This window comes from Cavia porcellus, unplaced genomic scaffold (assembly GCF_034190915.1).
Source record: "Cavia porcellus strain 051 isolate PalLab524CR breed Dunkin Hartley unplaced genomic scaffold, mCavPor4.1 scaffold_6, whole genome shotgun sequence".
Taxonomy (NCBI): domain Eukaryota; kingdom Metazoa; phylum Chordata; class Mammalia; order Rodentia; family Caviidae; genus Cavia; species Cavia porcellus.
Window position 1 is genome coordinate 102,544,846 of NW_026947489.1, and position 19,582 is coordinate 102,564,427.

The window sequence follows — 19,582 nt, forward strand, 5'->3', positions numbered from 1 at the left end:
TTCTCCTTCGCAGGTGCCGTAACCTGTCGTTCCCTGACAGCCTACCAGAAGTGAGCATCGTGTTCATCTTTGTCAACGAGGCTCTGTCGGTGCTGCTGCGCTCCATCCACTCAGCCATCAAGCGCACACCCTCGCACCTGCTCAAGGAGATCATCCTGGTGGATGACAACAGCAGCAATGGTGAGTGCGCACCTCGGCTTCCAGGTCTCATTTTTTTATGCGTCTTGGTGAGTAGCTCTTCTCTGGGATGTCACTTCAGGTGCACTGACCATGATTGTTTTCTAAGAAGCAGTGTTTTATCTAGAGGTGTTCTTTGGTCTTGGCCTGGAGGATTGTTCCTTGGTGTTGTGTCAGCCGTGATGGTGATGATGGTGGAAGTGTTGATGGTGCTGCTGGTGCAGACTGGAGTGGTGGTAATGGGGGGATGGTAGTGGATACATAAACCAGTGACAGCAACAAAGCTGGTGACTATCTAACGTCTTTGCTGGATCCCTGTGTCCTGCTGCATCTGTCCCTAGCAAGGCCCTAGGTGACCTGCAAATGCCTCATTGAAGTCTTTATGTCACAAATGCTTCTTCAGCCACAATAGCTACCTCTGCCCATTGGCACACATTCCATGGCCTTTGATTCCCCCCACAAATTCCGTTCCCATAATCCCCAAACTTAAAGACCACAGGTGGGGACAGTTTAGAAACTGTGTTTATGATAAGACTCTTTATATGGATGTGCTCCTGAGAATGTGTGTTTTTTTGAAATAGACCATGAGGTCACCAGATTGTAGAGTCCCTGGGCTTGTGTTATCTTTCTGAGCCTTCTCCAGTGTAGGCAATAAATTTCCCAGTGAATCAGTTGCTGTAATGAGATGGGCAATTTGTGATTTGTTATCAATTAAAGCTGAAACATATCAGATAATTGCAATGCATTTAATCTCAATAAGCACATTTTCTTTTTCATTTTATCATCATGTAGTAGGAAGTGTCTGTGAAGGGATTTCAGAGCTTTCTGAAGGGCAATGCTCATGAAGCACTGGACTCTCATTGTTCCAGAAAGAAAGGATGTAGGTAATATAGTTTCAAAGGTGATTGTCTGCCGTGATGGAGGCAGGCAGGGGCCAGCTCCCACCTCTGTTGCTGCACTTCTCTTGGCCCCTAAAGAAAGCTCCTTCCTCCAGTGGCTCGCAGCAGGAAGCCCACTTGCTACCCTTCAGCTTCACCCAGGCTTGCCAGTCCTCTCCCACCTTACCTTATAAGGAGGCAAGAGATGAAGGATGAGCACACCCACAAGCCAAGCAGCAGCCGTGGACCCTATCCTCCCGCACTTCCTCACCTGGCAAAGGAAAGAGGATGAAGTATTAGGAGACAGGAATCTCGGAGCCTTGTATTTCTTCTCCATAGCGAGAAGCTTCTTGTAACCTTAAGGATGCCATTTTTCTTTAATCTATAAGGAAAATTGAGGAAAGATTGATACTGCATTCGAGAAAGGTAGTTGTATTTGAGAAACTTAGAAGAAGAAAGTGAGTCAGATGCAGAAGGTCAAATATTTGAATTTAAAAGTTTGGATTTTATTTTGTTAATGATGATTACTGTCAGAAGTTTCTAGTCAGAAGAAAGAAGTAGTGAAAGTAGGACAATCAAGATTGGTCAGCATGTTGGCGAGGGGAAGGAGCCCTGGAGGAGAGAAACCGCCTGTTGCTGCAGACTGACAAGAAGTCTGGAGTGATGGGCCCTGTAGGGATCAAGGGCAAGGCACAGTCCTGACAGATACTGTGGAAGGAGTTTCTGTTGAACCTGTCACGGGCAGGTGGGCCGAAGGAGGGCAGTCAGTGAGAACTACGAGTTGCAACACAGACTGACTTTGAGGATGCGCAGGAGTAACCCTAAAAGAGGGAGGTGGGAAGAGAGATTGTATGCAGTTAATTCCTGTGTCATGTATGCAGGAATGAATCACTTGGAGAGTTTCAAAACCAAAGCCTTGGAGAGTTTTGTGGTGATGGTACAGTTTTGTGGTTTTGTGATGCTATAATTAAGTATCTTGATTGTAACTGTGGTTACACAAAGCTGCATGTGTCCTACAGTGGCTTACAGCCCTACACACATGCTCCCATGAGTATCTGAATAACTGCAGAGGTCTGAACAAGCCTCGTAGAGAGCAGCAACATCAGTGTCCCAGCTTTGACATTGCACTATAGTTGTGTAAGATGTAACCACTAAGGAAGCTGCATGGAGGCTGGATGGCACTTCCTTATACATCTCTGTGTATCTTTAATTGTTTCAAAATTTAAAGTTAAAAGGAATAAACCAAAGTACCCCACAGAAGATCCATATTAACTTTGAGGTGGAATCTGGACATCACTGTTTTAGAAAACATTCTTCTTGAGGCACAGCTCTCGCTGAGAACCTGTGGCTGAATACAGGACATACAGCTTCTCATTCACCCTTGTTGAGTTTCCAGTGCAGAGTGAAGGAAAGAACTCTGGGCCAAAGCTGGAAGTCATGAATCCTCTGCATGGCAGAGAAGAGACCAGGGGAAAGGCCCTCAGCCTGCTCAGTCTGGGCTTCTTCCTCTGTAAAAGGGATGATATTCCACCCCTACTTGCCTCCCTGCCTGAGTGGTAAACATGTAACTGTGAATTAACAAGTCAGCATTACTGCCCCCAAACCCCAGCACATTATCAGGAGGCTGAGATACAGCTAGAGACCTGCACAGTCAGACTCAGGAGACGACAGTAAGAGTAAGGGACTTGCGTTTGCAGTCTTATGGAGAGTAAATGAAACCATTTGCTGCAAGAAGATGGTGTCAGGAAGAAACAAGGAGAGGGAGAGGAATGGAGGAGAGAGAAAAAGCCATAAGCTTGGGGGAACTCGGAGGGTTGAGATGTTCAGGACCCAGTAGGATGGGTTAGATGGCAAGTGACAGAGAAGGAAAGCCATAGAGTCGCAAGACAGTATAGTCTCATGGATGGAGAGAATGTAAGATGGTTGTCTGTTCGCAGGAGGTAGAAAGACAAGGTGTCCAAGGAGCTGGTCAATGTGGTCAGTGCGGATGACGGAACCTCGGCGAGAAGCAGTATAGGTGAGAGGCTGGGCTGGGCTATAGAAGCCAGGCAAACAAGAGCAGGTAGCGGATGCAGAGTTTTCTGCCAGGGGTTTTGATTACAGAGGAGGATCCATAATCAAAGCTAAGGCAAGAACTGAGGCAATGTTTTTCAAAAATAAAAAATAAAAATTACTATAATCTATAGCAAGAAAGAAATTTACATTGTGACTCAGAATGACATTCCCACTCATACCCATATGTGCAAGAGTGAAACAAAACTTGAGAAATAATACTTCCCCTTCCGATGTGCAGAACACTCCGCTACTTTCTATTGTGTTCTGCTCGGTGCTATTCAGTTCTATTGTATTGCATTTTATTCTACTTCTCTCCTCCTTTTTAAAAATGCAAGTTGTTCTCAAAACCCTGAGTGCATATTGGAATCTTTTAGAGAGCTGTTAAAAAAAATTCAAGAGTCCAAGTAGCTACTTAATGTATTTGGAGAGGAGTGACCGAGTCCTTCCAAGATTGAGGTCTGGAGCCGGGTCTCTGCGGGGTGGGGCGTGGGGGAGGAGAAGATGGATTCCAGAAACCAAGGTTGCCTCTAGGGAAAAAAGCTCATCTTTCCCACCTGAGGAGCCATAGGTGACTGTACAGGGCGACAGCTGGAGGTCACAAAGGGTGCTGGGGCAGACATAGCAATAACCTCTGTCCTGGGCACCTGGCCAGAGTGTCTCTGTGTGAATTGGGCAGACAGGTGACCAGGAGAGGGGCTCCCTTAGATTAGCCTGAGCTGAAGTCCCCAGAGGAAGAGGCACATGAGAGGCGCCTGGAGGAAGGGCACTGCCTCAGCCTTAGGACAGGCAAAGGACCGTCCTACCAGCTTGATCTGGAGTGGAGCGGCTGTCTCAGAAGTCTCCATTTTTGAAAACTGTTCCTAAGTGTCATCTTGGCGCAGGACTTTGATTTATTTTTAGTCAGGCCTACCAGCTCGGTTCCACACGCCTTCCTGGAATATGGAGAGAATGATGGACCGGATTGGGGCTCTGCCATAAATACAAAATAGGTTAATGGAGCTCACTTCTGGTCTCAGTTCTGCCTGCCACTGCCCGGCTCTGGGCTTTGGTGCCATGGCTATGGGCTAGGGTGCCATGTGGGGACATCAGACCCTGCCTTTGCCACCCACTGACAAAGTGGGTGAGGATAACTTGGGGGAGCAGGAACCGGTGTTCTGGGCAAGCATCAGGGTGCTACAGGGGCCCTGAGGGCAAGTGAAAATGACCGCAATGAAAATAACAACAACAGTAAAGACAACAGTGTCAGCAATGTGGTGACACCGCTACCACATCAGGCTGCACGCTGGTGGGAACAGCACAGGATTTGGTATCTGGCCAGAGTTTCAGTCCCAGCTCTTTCTAGCTTCTTCCTTGCTGTGTGTTCTTAACCCCTGTGAACTCTATTCTCCTTATCTATAAAATTGAGATGTATAATTCCTATCTCCGGGACTGTTTGAAGGCTTGAATGAGATAAGGCATAATGGAAGGGACGCTGGTGTTTAAATTCCACATTAAGCAGGAGTGCAGAGTATCACAGGGTCTCCTGCTCTAAGTCCTCCTTCCCACCCTTTATCAGAAGCTCTGGGTGCCTGCACCTTCTTGCTTCCCACTGTCCTTTGAGTGGTGTCAGGCCTGGGCTTCCTCCAGCTCGGAAAACAGCAGCCATTCTGCTGTCTGCATCCCGGTCTGTGGACCTTCACCTCTCTTGGACACCAGGGGCCTCTGCTCTCCGTGCCTTCTTGGCACCATCCTTGATGAGCCCCCGCTTTTTCAGGGCTAACTTGTAGGTAGGGTGTTGTCACTGGGCTGTAACAGTCTCAAAGGGCAGTGTTTCGCTGGATTACAAAAATGGAGGTTCACGCCAGGGCCCCTCCTCCCTCGGGACACTGACACTGGCTCTGTCCTCCACCTGGAATATTCTAATGGCTCCCTCCATCCCTGTATGACCTGCCTGTTTACCTCTTTGGGACTTCGTGGAGTGCCAGGCTAGGGCTGTCACAGACCCACTTCACTGGCAGCCCTTATTCCTGCCCGCCCCCCCCCTTTCCTTAGTTCTTTCCCACTGTAGCACCTACTGCCATCTGGTGGACTGAGCTCACCTGCTTATTTCCCCAAATTTCTTTGTAAATTTTCCCTCCACTTGTCCCTAAGTTCCAGGAAGACAGGGATATCTGTGTGGCTTGCTGCTATGCCTCCAGCATCCAGAATAATATCCAGTATGTGCAGATCCTCAGTTCACACTGGTTCAGTGAAAGGGTGGGTGAATTTACATTCTGCAGATCTGGGGCCAGGCTTGGAATCTGCATTTTCGAAAACTTTCTGAAGCATTTTGGAGCAGCAGGACGCTCTGAGTCACTGTTCTGCCCATGCTGCAGCGGGGCAGGCTGGGACAGAAGCCTCCTCTCCAGCTCCTCTCAGGCAGCAGGCCTGTGGGGAGGCTTCTGGGACCCTCTCTTCTCAGGAGACCGCACGAATGCAAATAGACAATAGGTGGAATGCAGAGAGGTAGGAGGCTCTCTTGCTATTTTCTGGACTTGGCCAGAACTCAGTTCCTTTCCCAGACTCAGAGGACCGACCATAGCCACTGTCACCAGCATCTGCAAGCATTCTTGACAGTCCCCTCTGCCCTGCTTGCTCTGCAACTCAGCAGCTATGTTGCCCTCCCCTAGCTGCTCCTGCTTGTTGTCTCAAGAAAATGGGGGTGAACAGAGCTCTGAGCCTCCTGCTTTTAATTACTGTGCTTTTCACTGAATCCCAGTGGGCCAATGTCTTTAGCTGAGACTGAATGATGCAACTTCTACAGGCTCCAGAGGGAGCAAAGCGCTGGGGTTTTCAGCTCAGAGCATCCTGTCTACTTTTGATTCTTGACATGCATTCACTTGTTTCCCATTCAGTCAGGCATTCAGTCATTCAATCCATCAGCAAGTTTTCAGTGGCTGTATACTGTGTGCTAAGTTGTGAGCTCACTTGTGCCACACAGATAGATGCAGGAACTCAATGGATATGACCTTTCAAAGTTCCCTCTTCAGCTGTTGCAGAGACACCTAAGCCCACAGCTCTGCTACCCCTACTTTGGACACAAACATTTTCTTCTACTCAGTTTCTGTTTTCTTTTTGAATTCATGTCCTCTTGATAAACATACAATTGTGTACCTTTCTTTCCTACCACTTGAGAATTCAAAATTCATCTGAATTCTGTGACAAAAAGCACATCAAAGCAATGGTGATGTCAAGGATCTTTTGGGGATGCCCTTTATTTGTTGGTGGCTTGCACATCACATCTCGAGGGCTGGGTTTGAACTGTCTCCCGGGCCATGGATGTTCTTTGCTCATGGGCTCCTGTCTTCCTCCTACTGGCCATGTTTGCAAAAACTTTTTCAAATCTATTGCCAGGAGGAGGCATAGAACTAAGTAAGCTTCCACAGACAGCTAGACCAAAGACATCCCTCCATATCAGAGGGAAATACAGCCAAAAGACCAATCAAACCCCAGCTGCCTCTCAGTGGGAAACTGGGGACCTTTGTAGGGCCAACACCTGCCAGTGTCTCTAATTTGTGGCAGAGCTGAGCTGCAAACTTGGGTCTTCTGCCCCCAGCTTCAGCTCCTTCCTCCTCCCCATCTGTTCCCTTACTTTGTCCTGACTCCAGGTCTCCTGCTTCTCTGCACCGTACATGGGCACAGTGGCCCACAGCCCTGAGTTGGGTGACTCTGGGTATGTGACCTGCTTAGCTGTCTTAGTTACTTTCTCATTCCTGGGACACAATGCCTGACACCCACATTTAAAGAAGGAAAGGCTCATAGTTTATAGAGGTTTCCGTGCATAGTTGGCTGGATCCAAGATGGAGCCAACATGGTAGAGGGACAGGGTAGGGAAATCTTGCTCATAGCATGGCAGTCAGGGACCAGTGCTGTCAAGGGAGGAAGGAAGGAGACGACCCTTCCAGGCCATCACTCTAGTGCCCCACCTCCTCCAACCAGGCTTCACCTCTCAGCATCACTACAAACTCATCAGTGGACTAATCCTCCATGATCCAATCAGTTCTCATCCATGAGTACATAAGGGTTTGGTGAGCCATGTAGATATAAACCATAACATTAACCTTCTTGTGGGAATGAAAGCCTTATCATACCCCAGGCTTTTGCTTCCCTAGGATTCTAGGATCAAAAAATAGAGCCATTGTGTCCCCAAGCCTCCTATTGCTCTGTGCTCTGCCCAGGCTAGGTAAGAGAACTACATCAGTGGCCCACACGCACTGGTTCACTTTACCTCACCTCCACTTTTTAGCTGGGTCCTTAATTCCTGAGCAATGTAGGCAGCTTAGTAGACTGGGTGAGAGGAGCCTAGTCCTGGTCTCAGTGTCTCAGTGTGTAGGTCATAGAGGTTACAAAAGGATAGCGACAGTCCCTCAGAGTAGATGTAGTTTCTCCACCTCATAGGTGAGGAAGGTAAATTTCAGAGAGGTTAGGAAAGAAAATGATCTGTGCCCAAGGCCATGTACCACTTGAGAAAGACAGAAGCACAAACCTCCATCCTCTGTCTCTGAAACCCGGGTCTCTCCACATATACTACTGAGGCCTTGAGGATGTGTGGACACAGGCTTTTTCCTCTCTGGTTCCCCCTTGATAGAAGCCCACCCTACTGCCTCTTGGGGAGGGCAAACCAGAGCCAGATGACTGCTACACATCCTAAAATGATAAGCCTGTGTCCTGACATTTCATCATGGATTTGCCTCACTTGGTGACGTGTGGGTACAGGTGATGGCTGGAGTCCTGGATCTGCTTTACAGAGGCTTAAGCCAGAAGGACTCCAGGCGCTGGCTATACCACCACGCAGCTGCTCCTCTGACCAGGGATAAGTTTCCACCTTCACTTCTCCAGACCTGGGCCTCAGACTAGAATGATTTCTGGTGCCCCCAGATAGACAGAGTCCTTACCAAGTACCCCAGCTCACTGAGCACTCACATGTGCCAGTTATTTTAAATTTCTTATAATTAACTAATATCCTATGATAGTGGTAGAAAGCATTTTTATCAGTGTCATTTTGCATAACAAAGAAACGGGCACAAAGAATTTATGGAACTTATCCAAAGTCACATAGAGGTTGGATATATGTGGGACTGCCTGGTTTAGGAGCCTACTCCCTTGACCATTTAATGGGCTGCCTTTGGCGCATCTTATGCTTCTGATTTCAAAAGATTTATTTGAGTTTTGTCCTCATTCATTTTCTCTGTCTTCTCTGGGGTGGGGGGAAGAGAAAGAGAGATGCTGGTCAGCAGGGCCAGTGAAGAAGGAGACAAATAAGGAACTTAAGAGATTGGCCTGGCTGTCTCCTCTGCTGGAGCTTAATTTACTGCATAGATGCTTCTAAGTTTGGGTCATTTTGAGAGGTAATTCATGAGTTAGTAGCCATGCTTTAGGTCACCTTGTAAGAGAGAGGTGACTTCCTTCTCTTTTGAAATAGAAAGAAGTTGGCCCACCTGGGTATGCATATGTATATATGCCTGTGCTTGTGCAATGTAAGTATGTGTTTGAATGTGTGTGGATGAGCATGTGCTTGCATGTATGCATGCACGTGTACACATGTGTTCATGCACATGCATGCAACCATGTATATGTACATGTATGTCCATGTGGATGTGCATGTGTATGAATGTAGACCTGTGCCTATGTAACCATGCTATGGTGAGCATGTATAAACTGTGTATGTGTATGTGTGTGTGTGTGTGTGTGTGTGTGTATGTGTGTGTGTGTGCACAAATTACACCTGGGGTTATGTGCACTTGTGTGAGCAATATTGTGTAAATCCCCCTAACAGTAGTTTGAACCTCTTCTATCACCACCATTACCTATAGGCACCTTCAAAATCATGATGAATGACAAGTGATTGCACAACTGTGAATCACTGCTATTTTTAATTGTTAGTAAGAAAAATAACAATGTGATGACAAAATAGGATCAGAGCTCCCAGACTGCTTGCTGCCACCAGCTGCTGGGTCCACCCCTGCAAAACCCTCCTGGTTCCTTGGCCTGGAGCCTACCTAATCATTGCTTAATGTTTCAAAGATGCTGTTCTTCACAAGCAATGCTCATTCCAGGCTGTTAAGCTACCAGCAGATTTGCATGTAGCTAAAATAATTGCAAAAACTTTAAAAAGCTAAGGAAAAGAATGGCTCAACAGTATTGTGCTTTATGAAGCTTAAAGAATCCCATATAGCTAATTGAATTACAACCAAGACTCGGGAAGCTTAAAGGTGTTTACACAGCCAGGCACGTGGGCTATCAGGTCCAGCCTTCCCTGGCCTGTGAAGCCTAATGTTTCTTGTCACTGCCCACCCCTGTTTTTTTTTTTTTATCTATGCTTAGGTAGAGCAACCCGAGACTTGACAGTAGGTGCCATCAGTTTAGAAGTTAAGGTAGTTCAGTACTATATTCTGCAAGAGCAATGGGTGTGCGCCTTTGTCCCTTGCTGCCTACGGTTACTGCTGCCCACATTGATTGTCGCCAGGACTGGGACCTACTCTTGGCACAGCAATAGATCCATGTCCCCCAGTGCCATCCAGCAGCACTCTCTCAAGCCATTCCTTAATGACTAATATGACTCTTAAGCTCCTGGGTGCTATGAGTAGCATAGGCTTCCTCTGCCTGCTGACTCAAGCTCCGGCTCCTAGCCTGTGCTCTGCTTTGGCCAGTGACCCTGCAGAGGGAAGAGAATCAACTATGTGTCTCTAATGGTGTCATTTCCTGAATCCACATCTCAAGCCTGCCTCATATGGCTCTGCTGGTTGTATCCTTCACCTGGAACACAGACCAAGGTCACATGGAGGGGTAAAATGTAGCCCTGTTCTACACCTGCTAAGCTGCTTCTTCCTGTGAACCTGTCTCAGAAGAGCCCTTCATCAGCTTGGTGTCCCAGGGGGCACTCTACATAATGCATATCAAAGTGCCATAAGGGAGTAGATGACTGGCCTTTACTTCCAGTGGGTGGCCCAGCATTCATAGCTGCATCTTGGGGTGACTTTATCCTTGCTGGCTTGCAAATCCCCTTTCCTCTAGCTTCTTTGAGTTGGTCCTGGTCTTGGTATTCTGCCTGTATTTATCATCAGTCTACTTATAGTTCCCTGCTCAAATGTGGAGCAATTTTTCTCTGACAGCGCCCTCCCTCCACCCCTTGTCTGGACCCTAGGTCCCTTTCTGGCCCTCAGCAACTCTCTTCCTTGAGATGGGTAGACTGTTTCCTGAGTCACCATATTTGAACCCTACTCCTATGGTGGAAGCCCCCTTCCCAGGACCTGGGACTTCCCACTAATAAGCTTTCCCCAGCCCCTACCCCTGAAATGAGCATCTTTTATTCGTGATACCTGAGTGTGCAGCGCCTTGGGGACACTGCCTCTTTGTGGACCAACCTCAGATCTCTGTCAGTTTCTCCAGATCAAACCCTGCACATTTCCAGCATTTTTCTCTATGCTGGCCACTCTGCTGAGGTCTTAGCATGGCCTGTTGGAGTCTGGCAGCAGTGTGGGTAACTCATCACCTTGTGAGCCCCATTACCTGATAAAAGAAAGTACCTTAGAGAATCAGTAACTCCCTGACATACTTCAGGGACAATCAAGTCAGCACCTGGAGGGTGAAGGACTTGCTTTCTTCATGGTTTATGCAGAGCAATCAGTAGTAAAAGTGCTTTGGATCTCTTTGTTTACAGACTAGCCAAGGTGACCAGTTTCTGTTAAACAAAGCTGGCAGGAATCAAATACAAAAAGGCCCCCATTCTCTGGTCAGCTGAGGACCATATGCTGGAGGGGAAATTCCCAGAACAGGGGCCTGGAGCTGAGTCAGGAGAGCTTTCAGGTGAGGTGCCCCCCTGCCAGCAGCTGGGCATCAAGGTGCCCTGGAAAAGACCCGGGAATACTGCCTGGGCTTGCAGAGGAGCCAGAAAGAATGTCTCCTGGTCTGTTCTTGGTCCACAGCCTATCTTACTCAGCAGTTTGAAAAGACAAACCCTGGAGCTGACAGAAGTATAGCCATATGTATGGCCCTCTTCATAAACTGGGGTCCACCTCTGCTTTCCCAAATATTTAAAAGAGCTAAACTCCAACAAAGCAAATCCATCCTGCTTGTTATGGTTTTAATGCGTCCCCTAAAGATCTTGTGTTGGAAACTGAACCCCGATGAAATGGTGTTGAGAGCTAGAACCTTAGAGAGGTTCCAAAGTCATGAGGGCTCTGCCCTCGTGTGTGAATTAATGGTGGTATTCCAGGAGCAAGCTAATTATCACAAGCATGGGTATCTAATAAAATAAATGAGTTCAGACTGTCTTAGTCAGCTTTCTGTTACTGTTATGAAATACCTGAGATAATCAGCTTTATTTGGATCACAGGTTTATTCGGGCCCATTGCTGAGGACCTGTGGTGAAGCAGCACAATACAGTAGGGAGGAAACTGTTCACCTCAGTGCTGAGGTGCAAACTTGCAGAAGAATAAATGGCAAGGGTACAGCTGTCCCCATCAAGGGCACATCTCCAGTGACTGGAAGTCCTTCCACGAGGTCCCACTTTCTTAATCTCTCTCTGTCTCTCTTCCTGCTATGTTATGATGCCTCATCAGATACAGCTCCTCATTCTTTAACCTTGCAGCTCTAGAACTCTTTGAGCCAAATACACTTTTATTTATTTATCATTAATAAGTCCCCAGGACTCAGGTATTCTGTTATAGCAGCAGAAAATAGACTCAAACATTTTTGATATAAAACCTTTGCCTGCTGGTGAAATATTTTTCCAGTACAACTCTCTCATGCTGTGGGTGACACAAGTGACCTCCAGAAGCACCAACGTCTGCATGCTCAGCAGAAAAAGAGGCATAGGAGTAAGATTTGGATCTCGTGGCCACTGAAGCTGCTGTCTCTTTCTGCACTGTGTGGTTTGTTTTCTGAGCTCAGGAAAGATGAGCAACTCCTTACTTGATGGTCAGGGAAAGATTGTGCTGCAGACAGTGCTGGGGCTGAGGGACTTGGTAGAAAGGGTGGGGAGGAGACTCAGAGTCCCTTGGCAGATGCAGATCTACCCATGTTACATCTCTTCAGGAGCCTATTGTTTCTAAGCATTGAAGGAAGCAGGTTTTTAAAAAATATTTTAAATCGAAGTTCTAATCTACTCTTAAGAGCGCCAAGTTGGGGAGCCAGCGCCACTGTTTTTTAGGGACTGCCTCACCTGTCTGCTCAGGCTCAAGGGAACTTATACCCGTGCTGTTCCTACTCTCATTTTTATGAATTTACTCAACAATTAGAGGTTCTGGTCCTAGCTATCAAGAGGAGGCAGCACTGCTCCAGCTGTGGCTCTTGCCTCTGAGGAGCTGTAGTCCATGGATGGTGGCAAGCAGGGAGACAAACTCCATGGTCCTCGCTTGGCACAGATGTGCACTTCTCAGTGTCCAGCTGTTTCTCAGAGCTCATCCCAAGAACTCGAGGTGCAAGTGGAGTTTGAAGGAAGGAGTCTCTTCCTTCAAACCCTGAGGAAGCCTTGGAGCTGTCAGCTAGGCAGTGGGAAGGTGCTTTTGGAGTGGCCATTATTGGAAGGCTAGTTTTATAGGCAGCTCTATGGTGTGGTTGCCTCCTGACACTTCTGTGCAGCTGAAGTGGGAGCTTTATTTTTATCCAAGCCAGCAGGGCCCAGCCTGTGTCCCAAGATACATGGTTCTCTTTGTTTTCCATCCTTGGTATCCATACTGTGGCTTTTAGTGACCTCTCCTGGATTCAAGTGGTTCCCCACTGAGCACCTGGCATAAGATTAGGTAAGGTGATCTGGTCCACTTTGTGAATGCTCTACCTCACGTGTAAGGACATTGGAAAACTTGTAATAGCAGCTGTAAAACCTAGCCCAAACTTCTCAACAGATTAGAGAGGAAACTAAGATCTGAGTTTCTCAGTGTCATATAACTAGCTTGTGGCAGAGCTTCAGAGTGCTCTGGTTCAGTTCTTTGCTAGCTGGACCCACTCATTCCTTCCACAAATGCTCACAGAATGTTCTCAAATGTCAGGTATTACCCTCCCATAGCAAGCCAGAAAGAACTGGCAGCTTACAGCAGACATAAAACACAAACAGCTGCAACACACATTGCAAAATGGTAAGTGTCACAGGTGAAGGAAGAGTGTTCTTTCAGAAGTTGGCATGCTAGCTGGGCCATGGGACTTGAAAGGAATCCAGGTATATGAAGAAGAGGGTACAGAACAAGACGTAACCTGCCTCCTTTGTCGTGTGTTCCTAATTGCACTTTAGGGGAGTTCATGTCATAGTTATTGAGCACCCGTTGTCTTCCAGGCACTTGTGTTAGGCACTTTTGCACACTGTCTAATGTTTCCGATATTCCTTCCCATCTTACTGTTGAGGAGACTGAGCCTCAGAAGCAGTTCAGCCTTGGAATAGAGCCTTCTTTTTTTGATTCCTTCTCTCTTTTCCACATGACCTTGCCCTGTGCCTTATTCTTTGTGAGGACTCAATGAATCTGATGAAGGAATGGAGAGAGAGAGAAGGAGAGAGATAGAGAAAGAGACAGAGAGAGGTGTTGGGAAGTCACAGGGAAGGCTTGGACACCATGTGGCTGAACACAGAGCTGTTTCAAGTGTTGATCATCAGAATAAATGTCTGCTATGGACATATGCTCCAGGCTAACATATTATCAGACTAAAGCAGATAGCAACAAATGATGGATTCATCATTTGTGTTAGCTAAGCATCTTTGAAATGTGAGTTTTTCTAACCCTAAGTACAACCATCAGATGGGGATATATCATGATTATCATGCTTACTTCACATATGGGAACACTGAGGATCTGATGGAGTCAGCATTTTCACTCAAGTTGGATCCAACTCCAGCTCCTAAGCACTTGACCTCCGTGCTCAGGAGTCCTAAGCTCAGCCAACTACAAAGGCTGGGCAGAAGGTGTAAAATGGGAGGCAAGCTAGATGCAAAGCCTTGGGGAGTGTTGGGGGCCCGGCGAATAAGAGCCCAAACTCAGGCAAGAGAGGCAGCCAGCACTGGCTCAGCTTACTGCCAGCCTAGAGGACTACTGTTTGCTTAAGTCGTAAATTTACACTTTTCTTTGATGGTTTGCACAAGCCATGATGGAGATCAGACACACCTGGTCTTCCTGACTGTCACTACTATTGCCCTTCACCCTGCCTTTAAGAAACAGCTTTCTCTTGAAATGTTGCTCTGCCAGGTGTCCTGGACTATACTCCTCCAGTCTCTTCTTCTCTCTCTCATAATTGCTTATTTTCTACGTCATAGAAAGCAGACCCCCCCCCCAGAAAAACCAAATAGCTACCCCTGTGGGTATTCCTTTGAATACTCCTATATGTGGTTGTCTTTATTGTGGGCCCAATTTGAGGACAACTCCAGTGATACAGTGACACACTGGGGACCTCCTGAGTTTTTCAGAGAAGTATATGGTCTCACAGCCATGGTATAGATTGTGCCCCTTGGACTCAGATCCATTTCTTCGAGACCTCCCTAAATCTTGGGGTCACAGGTAACATTCCATCAGGGAAGAGTGATGAGAGGGAGTGAAAAGAGCCTGAGAAGACTGACTGGGCCACAGCAGACTAAGCTAGTGTGACCAGGTGAGAGTACAGCTCACCGTTAATCTGTCAACATCTCATCTAAGAGTAGGTGCTGGGAGGAGACGGGACAGGAAGGCTGAGTCTCAGGCCTACTGTGGGATGAGTTTGGGTGGCAGTCATTTAGATGTCTCATGGCTCATTGTGGCCTGCCTGATTCCTCTGCCAGCATTGCTTCCTCTTCTCGCTCTGCCTCTGTGAGGATGGCTGTGGAGTGTATCTCTGGCAGTTGCGCTTGATGGGATTGTCATCTGGGAATAAATAACCATAGCATGCCAACACCAAACAAGACCCAGGAATAAATCCTAGGTCCTACGTTCCTCTCTGCTGGGGAAGAAAGTATGACTTGGAACTTTATACACCCAAGTCTCTAACCCTTTCCTCACAGGGTGAATTTGATGGGTGACAGAAATGAATTAGAAACTAGATCAGAGCTCAGCATTTGCATGAGTCCTGAGCCAAATGGAAATTAAAAAGAGTATCTGCAGCAGGGTTAATGGAGAAGGCAAGGCTCCCAGCATTCCTTGGCAGAGTGTCCTGACCCAAGTCTCAGAGGGGACTTGATCGTAGGATCCAGCTGATGAGATCAGGAGTGGAGAGAGGGTTCTCTACAATAGTAAGGAATTAACTTGTACAATAGTACAACAGACAATAGTAAGGAATTAACTTGCTGCCAAGCGGCACTTACTGATGAGACACAAAATTTCAGCTATACAGGACAGACTTTAAAGTCAGGCTGCCTAGTGACAGCGTCGACTCCACACCCTTGCCCAAAGGTACGTAGACACCAAAGAAGAGAACACATTCCCTGCCTTGACAAAGGCTTCTGACCAAGTGAAATGGCTTGTGTCTAGATGTTTTTCTAAAACCTAACATAGTTATATATGGGGATTTTTAAAGGTGACTGAATTTAGAATTTGTGATGCCAGGAATGATATATGGTGTAATGCCAGGTTTAAAGGCACTAGGATTGAGGGTATGAGTGTTATCCATCCTGAGCAGCCTGGATAAAATATATCTAGAAAGAGCTGTGGTCATTGCTTGCTTGTTTTGCTAGTTTCTGCCTGCTGTAAACTCTTTCTCTTCTACCATACCACCCTGCCTTGGATTCAGCCAATAATGAGCTAAAACCTGTACAGTGAGCCAAATAAACTTTTCCTCTTTTAACACTGGGTGTTGTATATTTTGTCTCAGCAACAAAAAGTAACTACGACAGAATTTGGTACCAGAGATATGGGGTCATTGTCGTGACTATCCCTGACCATGTGACTCAGAAACCTTTAGAAACAGCTTCTGGAAATAGTTTAAAAATATACAGAGACACCAGCTGAAAAAGTAGACCTGATATGCATTAGGCAATTCTTAATGAGGGATTCTGGTCAGAGCTCAAAAGACCAAAAGGCCGATAAAAATCCTGCTGGTAAAGACCAGGCTCAGAAAGTTTCTACTGGGAAGAAGGACTACACTGGTTGTTAGACTTCAGACAATGTGTGTTATACCTTGACAGAAAGTTTGGTTACATTTTGCTCACGTCCAGAGACTTTTCCTGAGACCAAGGGCAGCTGACTAATTAACCTTACCAAAAAAAAAATTCTGAGCAATCTAATGTTGAGGTAGTGAAATGGCTACTGTTGGGGGCTTTTGATTAGATTTATGTTAAAAATCAAGAATAAAAAGCCCAGAAAAATGACTCAAAATGTTTTAAATTTGGTCAAAAAGAAAATTCTGGTAAAGTTCTGGCCTATAAAAAGAAAACTTGGTTGCTAAAAGACTAACAACAACAACAAGCCAAATACGTAAAAAAACAACAGCAACAACAACAAAAAGTGCCCTAAAGATGTCACAAAAACTAGTAAAACTTTAGCTTTCACAACCTCAAATTTGCAAAGGTAAGACTTTTTTTTTAAAGAGCCCCAGAGCACCGTGTTCCAAGATGGTAGCAGCCTAAAAATTTGTCCCCCAAAACTAGTTCATAGGCACTTGACCTCTATAGCAAAACAAAACAAAACAAAAAACCTTCAAGGAGGGAACAGAGCTGGCCCAAAGAAAAGCCATGAGAGCTACAATTCAGTGCCAGAGGGGAGAAACCACTGAAGCTGTTCAGGGTTCACAATTTGCCCCACATTGCCAGGAATTCTAAAAATGAAACTGTGAAATTTAATGTTTGCCTTCCTGGAATTTGATCTTGCTTTTTTCCCATGTCTTGCTATCCCCTGTTTATAACTTTTTTTTTTTTTGTACCAGGGATCGAACTCATGTCCTCACGCTTGCCAGACAGATGCTTATACCACTGAGCTAAATCCTCAGCCCCTGTTTATAACTTTTAAAATGAAAAATGTCTGTCTTGTGCCATTAAATGTTAAAAGAGTTTACTTTCTTTTCATTTATACAGGGGCTTACAACTAAGGGTTTGCCTTAAATAGACTTGCTACTAAAACTGTTAAGACTGACAACTCTTAAAGATAAACTAAATGCCTTTTGCGTAAAGATATGTACATGAGTCTTTGGAGGCCAAGGGTGGAATGCTGTGGTTTGTGTCTAGATGTCCCCCAAATCCTCATGTGGTCATAGATGGGGTTTTTTCAGAGTTGGCTGGATCTAGAGCATGTGATACTGGAATTGATTGTTGGTGCATTAGGACCAAGGGATTAGGGGTTTGAGTGATACCATCAGTAGCCTGGATAAGGTGTGATATAATGAGCTGATTGTCCCTTGATTTTGTTGGTGCCTCCTGCCTGCCACAAACTTTCTTCTATTCAACACCTGTCTGCCATGCCACACTGCCTGGGAGCCACTTGATTATGGAATAAACCTCTACAAACTGTGAGCCAAGTAAACTTTTGCTCCTTTAACTTTGGTATTGAGTATTTTGTCTCAGCAGCAAAAAGGTTACTAACTTGCCAAGTCACCAGCCCCCTTCCACAGGACAAGTATACCTGCAAGCTTGTCTCTGTTGTCAAATTTTATTTGGCTTCAAAATAAGAACTAATGCAGAGAATCAAGGAAAACAAAGTTGTTTGTCAAGTGTTCCTGCTCAGGCTGCTCAGGCATGAGGCTGAGAAATTGGCTGAAGTGATTTTATTTTCTCTGAAAGGAACATTCAAGGTTGTTGTTTAATCTTTCTGGAGTGGGTTCCCACAGTCTTAGGTGGCCAATGGCCTCCTCTAAACCTGTATGCATTATATTTCTATGACATCTGAGACTGGTGGTGCTGAATTTCTGATTTCAGTGGGTCAGGAAAAACATCCCATGTTCATGCTTTGCAGTTATTAAATAAGTGGGTGTACAGATGCAGGATACATGGGTGGGAGAATACCTGAGTGGAGGGGATGGCGAATAGATTTAATCTTTCCCATTCCATGATGAGGTATTTTAAACTTGCTTCACAGTGGAAAGAACTAAGGATTAGAAGAGCTGAAGGAGTTACCAAACTTCTGTAAGATGGTAGCAGAGCTGAGACTTAATCCCATGTCTCCAAATTCTAGGCTCCTTCTTACATTTCCTGTTAGGGTTTTTTTTCTCTTGTTTTAACTGCCTGCCTTGTACCTAGACATAGCCTCTCATGGCCTTTAAGGAACTATTTATACAAATCGATGACTAGGAGGAGACCCAGACTTTTGTTCAGTGAATGTTTATCGATCACTGTATAAGCAGAATTCTAAGGCAGCGTCTCAAGGTTCCCAGATGTACACATATTTTTCCCACTTATTTAGTAAATACTAATCAGAGTACGACTGTGATGGGACTCTGCTGATTTAATTAAGAACCTCAGTCAGATGGGTGGGTCTCACCTAATCACATGAGCTTTTTTTTTTTTTTTTTTGGTCTTTTTCGTTTTTATCAGTACCAGGGATCGAACTGAGGACCACACACTTGCAAGGCAGGTGCTCACGCCGCTGAGCTAAATCCCCAGTCCCCACATGAGCCCTTTTGAAGCCAAGTTTTCATCAGCTGGTAGCATAAAGAGGAAGTCAGAGATGTGCTCTGGTGGCCTGAAAGCAGGCTGACATCCATGCTGTGACCATGTGGCATGGAGCAATGTGAAGCCTATAGATGTTGAGAGCGTCCATGACTGACAGCTGGCAGGAAAGCAGGGATGTCAGCCCTTCTCCTTCAAGGATGAGAACTGGGGAACAACCAGAAACCTAGAAGATAAACCTGTACCCCAGATGAAGTCTACAATGCTGGTCCAAGTTTGAGTCCAGCCCAGTGAAACCCTGAGCAGAAAATCCAGCAATATATGGCCTTATGCCTTGCAGAAACCTTGGTAATAAAGTTGAGTGGTATTTTGTTGGCCAGCACTAGAAAATTAATACATGACCTACAGCAGGGGTAGTGAACCCATGGCATGCATGTTGCTTTTATTTTAAGACAAAAGATGCTAATGTATGAGTTGTTTTCTTTTCTCTAAACTAAAACCTCAATATCCAACTTTAATTGCAGTGTTGGCACTTTACAATAAATAAATGGGTTTTGAGTTGCTGTTTGGGCATACAGGTCTCTAAAAGCTTTGCCATCACTGGCCTGTAGTGCATCAGGTCAATGTACCCTACTCTTGGTATTTGAGACTGACCTGGATGGTTGCTGCTTTTACAGAAATCACAGTCTGGTATGGGGGACAGGCCAGAAATAAATTATTGTAGACCATGATAAGTACCTTTATGGATATAAACTGAATGATTCGAAGTAAGTTAAATGGGTTGGGGGTGCTTCAGTTTAGGTGGCCAGGGAAGGCCTGTCTGAGCTGGAAAGGCTGGAAGGAAGGAGCCACACAGAAAGCATTCCTGGTAAAGGGAGTGGCACATGCACCGTGCCTCAGGGGAGAGGGATCCTGCTGTGCTCTTGGGGCCACAAGAAATTAAGTGTGGCTGCAGGATGGTAAGAAG

The 19,582-nt window shown here is 46.0% G+C and overlaps 1 protein-coding gene across 2 annotated transcripts in view; it reads left to right on the forward strand.

Annotated features, from left to right (window-relative positions):
* The window catches only part of Galnt18 (polypeptide N-acetylgalactosaminyltransferase 18), a 332,475-nt gene that overhangs the window by 188,173 nt on the left and 124,720 nt on the right, over positions 1–19,582 (forward strand). For both annotated transcript variants that reach the window (XM_063251907.1, XM_003465699.5), the window contains exon 3: positions 14–180. In XM_063251907.1, coding sequence (XP_063107977.1) covers positions 14–180 — 167 coding nt within the window. The remainder of the gene's footprint in view (positions 1–13; positions 181–19,582) is intronic.